This window comes from Monodelphis domestica, chromosome 3 (genome assembly GCF_027887165.1).
Source record: "Monodelphis domestica isolate mMonDom1 chromosome 3, mMonDom1.pri, whole genome shotgun sequence".
Taxonomy (NCBI): domain Eukaryota; kingdom Metazoa; phylum Chordata; class Mammalia; order Didelphimorphia; family Didelphidae; genus Monodelphis; species Monodelphis domestica.
The window spans coordinates 95,803,577-95,811,527 of NC_077229.1; the positions used below are offsets into that span (position 1 = coordinate 95,803,577).

General features: G+C 49.7%; 1 protein-coding gene across 1 annotated transcript; it reads right to left on the reverse strand.

Annotated features, from left to right (window-relative positions):
- Window positions 1–340: 340 nt before the first annotated feature.
- IER2 (immediate early response 2) lies at window positions 341–4,143 on the reverse strand. The gene has a single exon (XM_007489117.3). The coding sequence runs from the start codon at window positions 2,556–2,558 to the stop codon at window positions 1,845–1,847; it is 714 nt and encodes a 237-aa protein (XP_007489179.1). The 5' UTR covers window positions 2,559–4,143; the 3' UTR covers window positions 341–1,844.
- Between the last annotated feature and the right edge of the window lie 3,808 nt (window positions 4,144–7,951).

Here is a 7,951-nt window from a genome sequence, read left to right on the forward strand (position 1 = left end):
CCCATTGAATTTAATCAGCCATCGCTAGATGTATAAAACTTCAACTTTTTTTTAAAGGGAATGCTGAGGCACACAGAACTCAGCTCATCCTAAAGTAGGAAAAGGGAATTCCTGAGAAGGGAGTGGAGAGTAGTAAATATATTGGAGGGATCAGCCTCAGACTATAGGCTCCTGCCACCCACCGGATTTAGTAGCCTCTTTCTCTCCCTCCTTCGTGGTAATCCTGCCCAACCAGTTCCTCAGGGCAACCAGCCAGGAGAGCAATGTGAGAGTCCCACTCCTGCTCCCATTAACTCTCCCTCCCCAAGGAGAGCAAAGAACAAGGCCTGAAAACAGAAGCTTGAATTGAAAAGATCTTTTTATTTTCAGTTTGGCAATATTACAAAAAAAAAACTGGTTTTAAACAAAAATGCAAGCTTGTTCCAAAAGGAGTAACAGAATGTGTTTGTAGGAATATAGTTTAATGGCTTAATAGAACCAGGAGATCCAGATTAGCTCTTGCGACTACAAACTCACTGCTTTGGGACTGTTTTCCCAGGTGTAAAATCAGTGGATTAGGAGTAACCAACAAACGGGTTTTGATGCCTCTTCAGGACCTAAAAAACCCACCTTTTGATTTTGAATTTCCTTCGTTTTATAAACTAACCCTACAGAGTAACTACAATTTTGATGTGGTAACAACATTCCCTTTGATTCAAAGTACATATATTTCTAGGACTTCTCTATTTTCTCCCCCATCTTCATCCAGTGACTCAAAACTAGATGATCAGTCTAGTCTATCTGAGGTGGACAAGGGAATGGAATTTCAAGCCCCTATTTCCGGATCATCATTAGTGAGGAATTTAACAAGGAATCACTACCCTTTCTAGGTTAAATGACTCATAAAACCCTAACAGCTCCACACCCACATTTCACTCCTCCAACAGCCACTCAACCCCCGCAAGAGCAGTCCCACTCCCTCCCAACTCATCACCCAACACTCATACTGAGTTCATAAGACAGCAAACAGGAAGTTCCCCAAGCCCATGATGTCAGTATGATCATATGAACAAGTGTGTCATTGTAGAGGTGGCTGAATTTTAGGGGGGAAGGGAAAAAAGGAAGCCAGTGATACTCATGAAACACCAATGGATTTTATATAAAAACCTTTAATGGGACAGACGTACCGCCCCCAATTAAAAAAGTTTAAACCCTGAGAAAGGAGATTCTACCCAGCCTCCCCCACCTCATCTCCCACCCCAGCAAACACCCTCACACCCAGTACTTGCTGCTCCACCACCGCCTCCTCTGGGCGGCCAAGAACAGACATTAAGTTAGGTAGGAGGAAATACCAAGTCACGTCAATAGCACCATCGTATATGCCTCTTTTCAATAGAAAGATCTGAGGCAGATCTCTTAAAAGTGAAGACCACCAGGGTCTCCATGAGTCTCTGAAGTCAGGATGCGTGCTGGTTGGCTTCACTGACATCCACCCAGTCCGGCGCCGAGGTCTCTCTTTAAGCCTCAGCTGGAGGAAGACTACCGAGATCAGAAAAAGTCCCACATTCTCCTCTCGGGCTAGCCTCTATTTAGCAGCATTATGGAGTAGATTCTCCAGATCAGCAGCTGCTCTCTCGTCCCCCCCCCACCACCACCACCACCACTCCCCTTCTGCCACCAAAGCAGTCACCAGCGCCTGGGGAAAGTCAGGAGTCGAAATCAGTCAGTCTTCTTCCTCTCTGGGAGGTGGACGGACCAGAGTCTGAGGCCCCCCCGTCTCCCCAGTCGCTCAGGGATGGACAGCGGCCTAGACTTAGCTCGGGCCAGCTAAAGCTACGGGCACAGTCCGGAGTCCAAAGCTCAGTTTAGAAAGCCACCACCGTCCGCACCAAGATGTTTATCATGTTGTCTGCTTGGCGGCAACCTGGCTTGAGTTCACAGGAGGGAGGAGCAGTGGGTTTTGGCGGCCCCCCGGTGTTATTCAGGATGCCAGAGAAGCGCTTCTGTAAGACTCGGGCCAGACTCGGGAAGGGGCCCTCCTCCACCTGCGACGGCCGCCTCCCCAAGTCCCCAGCTTCGACTTCAGCCTTCCCTTCAGCTGGCACTGTTTCTTCCTCCAACCTAGCTTTCTTGCTGGGGATCAGGCCAGCATCTCTACCCTGGCCCAAGGTACAGCTCCGACGCTTGCGGTTGGCTTTCATTGAGAGTTGAGGCAAAGTGGCAAAGGTTACCGGAGGCAGGTGGCTGCAGGCTGGCGCTGGCTCGGTTTCCCTCGCATCCTGCGTTTCCATGGGCTCTGGGGCCGGAATCGCCTCTTCAATCGCTTGCGGAGAATCAACTTCAGCTCCCGCTTCAGCTGCCGTCATGGGCTGAGGCAGGTTCAGGGGCGCGGCTGCGAAGGATAGCTCCGTCTCCTCTGTCTCTACCTTGGAGGAGAGGTAGAGTTCCCTGGCGCTCCGCATGACCAGCGATAGCTGAAGACTCCGGTGCAACCTCAAGCCGCCGCGCTGCATGCGTGAATGATACATCTTCCACACAGACATGGTCATGATACGTTGCGCTTCCTTCTGTGCCTCCATGCTGGAACCCGGGGTCAACAACAGAAGATGGGCAGGTAGATTAGTAGGCTATCTCGGGGAGACCCTAGGGCAAAGCCCGGTAACTGACGAGGGGAGCAGGAGATCAAGCCTTCTAGTCTATTTGCTTTCAATCCCTATTCCTAAAGACGCCCGTCTCAAACAGGAGACAAGATTCTTCCCAACTACAAAAGGAAACTGAGACCGTTTACAAGAATGAGCTAAACCCGGTCCGAGGCCGAGCCCTTTATACTTCTACTTGCGTCACCAAGGAGCCGCACCGCCCAATCAGAAAGCCTTACTCGGGCTTTTCGACTCGCCACCGGAGGCCCTTTAAAGCCACAGGACGGAAATGCCGGACCTAATTCAAAGCCCCCGGGAAAGGGGGGGAGGGGAAAATGGCCAGGACTGGACCGAGTTGGATGTGGAGAGAAACCCCTCTTCCTCGACTCCGTGCAATTTTCATTTTGTTTCTGCAGTTGGGAGCATATTGTTTCTGAGCTCGGGATGAGATATAGGGAGACGAGAAGAACCCTTCAAGCGCTGGGTGCGGGATATCCCAAGCCAACCTCTACTAGCAGCCATTAGCCTAGAGACCTGCCGCTCGAATAAAGGGGCAACAGTGCCTTGTCAGCAAGTAACAGCGGGTTCAGACCTTCTAAAGTTCCTTTCCAGGATGTGCCTTGTAGCGGGGCAAGACAAGTCCCCCATTTGCACCCTGCACCATATCTCAAGCATCTAGAAGAGCCCACTGGCATTTTTTGTCTTACAAAACTAGCAATTTCCCAGAGCTATGTCACCTCTGCTAGCTTTGAGACTGAGAAAGGAGAGCAAATTATTAAACGTCATATGTCACAGATTCACTCCTGCTTTTCACGCCCAGACCGAAGGATGATTTTCCCAAAAAGAAAGAGGGTGCGAGTATTTGTGGGAAAACTAAGGGTTTTTCTAGTTTCCATAGTTCCGACTTCCCTAAGTCCGGCCCCTTTAAGAAAAAGGCCCCGCCTCCTGTGACGCTATGGTGCATTCCCGCCACTAGTTCTCGTTTCCATGACTAAATTAGGTAACGGTGACGTCCGGAGGCCCAGAGACGGTTTGCCGGGTGCCGGCTTTGCTTCCTTCCTCTTGCCCAAATAAGGGCAGAGGCCCGGAATCGTAGGGTCAGTGCAGTGTATGAGAAGCCTCCTTCCGGAACCCCAATCCCGAGCCTCGGAGCCGACCCGCCTCCCAACGGAAGGAAGGATGGGATTTAGATCTGGAAGGGAATTTAGAGATCATTTCACAGATAAGAAAATTGAGGTCTAGGAAAGGAAATTGTCAGAGGTTACAGGGTTGTAACTGAGTTAGCGTTTCGTACCCACGTTCTTGCGTTTACTCTTCTTTCTCCTCCGCCTCCACTCCAGACTGCTTCCGGATTTTCTTCTATCACGCCCCTACGTGGGTAACTTCCCTAACCCCTTTAGAGTGTTATCTTTACTCATTAGAATTTAAGTTCCTCAAGGGTCAGGACTGACCTCTTAGTAAATACAAATATATTCTTGGATTAGACAAGTTCCTTAATTGTAAATGCTTAATAAATGCTTATTGACTAGATTTCTTTGGCGTTCTGTCCCGGGAAGATTCCTCCTTATTTTCCCTAGAATTAACTGCCTCTCCTGGTGGGCCATTAGGATCCGGCCAGAGATTCCTCTCCCCCACCCCACCCCACCTTCCTTGCGTAGGTGTATGGCTCACGAAGGTGTAGGGAGAAGTGAGTGGCTCGCCCCCATCCCTTCCTCTCTCCCTCCTTTCCTCCCCGGAGTTGGGCCTTGGTATCTATCTCCTCTACCACCCAACTTTACAGTGTTGTCCGACCCGTGGGCGCGGCACAAAAGAGAGCAGTTTAGTCTACCTTTTGATCCATAAATCTCCTAAACTTGCATTAAAGAATTAATCCTCGTTCCTTTCAAACCTCTTCAGGTCAGTTAGGCGGCTCAAGACCATAGGTCAGGGACTCTAGGGGTTGCGAGTGGAGGAACTGCCTCTTGTAACTGAAAGGGGCAGAGAGCTGGAACTAGTAGTACTTGGTATTAGTGCTTGAGGATTTGAGGATTAGAGACGATTATGGAAGAAAGATTGAGTCCGGAGAGGGAGTCACGTTGGGTGGACAAGACTAGAGAGCCCAGCCCTCTGCCTTTCAGAGGCTGGCTTCTTTGTTTAGCACACTGCCCTTGTTCGTACACATTGTCGGCATGCTATCGCCCCTATTACACACTGCTCCTTGGGATCTGTAGGTCTGTCGGTGTCTCCCTTCCAGGAAGCTGGCTCTGCCCGTAACCAAGATGGTGGGCAGAAATGGGGAACGGGGCCGGGATGCTGATGAAGCCACAGAGAGGGCGGAAGTCTCTGAGTTCCGGCCTTCTGGGGCCGCTCCCACCTCCCACCGCCGTGCCAGGACCACGTCTGGTAGATCCCCGCGGTAGGGAAGGGGGAATTGCGTGTGGGGGCGAGGCCTGCGCTCTTTTCGGAATCTGGGTACTGGCCTCTGCCAATGGACTTGTGTGGCATGGCTCTGGAAGACCTCCTTTTTTGTAGTCCGAGGCCGGCGGCTGAGGTGACAGGCAGCGGCCAAGACCAGCAGAAGATCGGAGGGCCGTCCGGGGCGGAGCAGGGGCGGGGATCGTTCTACCCCGCCCCCTCCCCTCACCCGAATGCTCCCGGCGCCTCAGCTGAGGGGGAAGGCACGTGGCATGGGGTGGGTGGGGTGGGGACTCCCGCTCCCTCCTCTGCCCAACAAATCCAGATCTTTGGCTGGGGAGCAGAGGTGGCCGACATTTCCCTCTTCACCGCCCCTATGGGAGGTGCAGAAGGCTGTGAACACCTCTTGGGGACCGTACCAGAGATAACGAGAGCCCTATTTGGAGATTCAGGTCACGGTCAACAGGAAAGAATTCGACTGGACCACCAATGCGCAACAGCGTCCGGGGCATTGAATGGGACCTGGAGGACCTGCAAGAGACTATTGATATTCTACAAGGTTGAGGGGAAGGGAGAAGGGAGAACCAAGTGTCCAAGAGTGCTGAATTTCAAAGATGAGGCCAAACCCCATCTGAGACACTTAACTAGCAGTGTATCCCTGGCAAGTAACTTTACTTAATGCCCCAGTTTCCTCTTCTTTAAAGTAAGGATAATCGCACTTAAGAGGGTTGTTGTGAACAAATTGAGGTAACATGCAAAGTGAGATATTAAATGTTAACCATCATCATGCTGATCGTATATGGGCATCTACAGACTATATGGCCTTGGGCCAGGCAAATTTTATAGTCTTCCGATTCAATTGAACTTAAAAATTATTGAGGATTTCCCCCAAGGAACTTTTTGTTTATATAGGTTTTACCAATATTTACTGTATTAGAAACTAAAATGGCTTTATTTATGAAGTTTTGACCTCATTGATTACCAGAAAAGGTTTAAGGGACCACCTCACCACATTTTGAGAGCAGCCGGTCTAGATGGGAATAGACTTAATAAAGAGGATAGGAGGTAGGGTCCTGGGGATTCCACCTTACACCCATAGGAGCCTTCTGTCTCCACTTTAACTGACCATTAACTCTACTTATCAGAGTCCAACCCTGGAAAATTCAAAATTGGAGCTTGGGCTTATTTAGTGGAGGAAATGCAGAAATCTGCCCAAGTGGATGAAAGCCCAGGGCTCTGATGGCATAAGAGGCAATAGGAAGATTCTGGACTTGGAACTTGCTTAGGAAGTGCTCATGTTATCCATCCCTAGGAAAGGGGGGAACCATATAGACAGCAGCTACAGCTTTCATTGATAAGAAAAACAAATAGGTAACAAAATGCCTCCTACCTCAGCAGCTCTGCCAAGGATTGTTGTTTGCCTCTTCATTTAAAAAAAAAATTCTTACCTTCTTAAAATCAAGTTCAAGACAGGAGAGGTAAGGGCTAAGTAACCGGAGTTAAGTGATTTGCTCAGCTAGGAAATAACTGATGCCCAGGAACCCTCTTGTCTCCAGGCCACTGAACCACCTAGCTGTCCCACCTACCCCTTCATTTTAATGCTGAATGATTTACATTTATAGATGGAAAAAACTGAGGCTAACATGGTGTGTCTTGCCTGGAAGTGCTGGAGCTAGGGGTGAGTGTGTGTATACCTAGTATTTTTGAGTGCCTAGGTCTCTCAGGTGTCTTTCCCCTCTCCATATGCTGGTTGGTAAGTCAGTACCTCCAAAGACAGTAGCCACTATGATCAGTTGGATGTCCATCTCGTTTTAGCCAAATCACAATACATCAGGGAACTAGCAGGTAAGAAGAGGAAGAGATAAACTGGCCCAGATTATCTGCAGTTGGTGGGACCTGAGAAGTGGGGTTACCAAACCAATGAACCAAAGCCTCCCCATAACTGGTCATGGGCCATCCAAGTCTTGAAAGACATCAGGACAGGCTAGCAAAGAGCTGAATGAGCAGAATGTTATGATACCTCTTGGAGCTTAGGCCCCTACATACAGAGGTAGGAAATAGGTCTCTTGAGGCTAAGCAGCTTGTTGGATGACTATCCAAGAAATAGATGCTACTCAGTCTAGGACTGGATGGGCTCCTCAGAAAATTAGCCAAGGTATCCCATATGACTAAGGGACAGTGAAGAACACTCCATTAGACAATCCTATTACTTTGATCTTCAGGGGTATGTGGAGAGAAGAGAGCTCCAGCCTGGGCCCTTTTTGTTCTCCCTCTCAAGGGACACCCCCTCCTATGCCCCCAGACCAGCTGCAATAGCATGCCATCTTGCTGTTCATTGTGATCCTTATGAAGTTCTGCCTACTTTTCTCCCAGTGACCCCTCAAAGAGGGTAAAAGGACCATGGTAACTGCACTTTAATTTTGCCTAGAGGTGAGAATTGGTTATAGCAGGAGAATTTGCTCTTTTGAACCACCCCACTGGCTGGATTTTTAGCTCAGCAGAAAATAAGCTACTTGGGGGTAAAGGAGTACAACCTTTCCTCCAAGTTTTTCCACATTATATGCCAAGGGCAGTGCCTCTAACCTTGGGTTGGGTGAAAGATCTACTTTGCCCCAAGTACAGATACCTTCTAGATCAGTGATGATGAACCTATGGCACAGGTAAATGGCACACAGTGCTCTTTGTGGGCATGTGCTCACCTCCTCTACCCCCCCCCCCCCAGTTCATTATTAGAAAAGCAGAACTGGAACAGAGCTGCTCCCCTCCCCCTCTCCACTGTGCCTGATGACATTTTTTCACATCTCCACCCCCCTCTGCCCAGCAGGCAGTGGGAGGGCACAGGGGATAAGGTGGGCAGCTCATAGGTGGCATGATGGAGGGGAGCAGAGTGCTCTGAAAAATCCCCTCCCCCTCTCTACACTCACTGAGGACATTTCTCA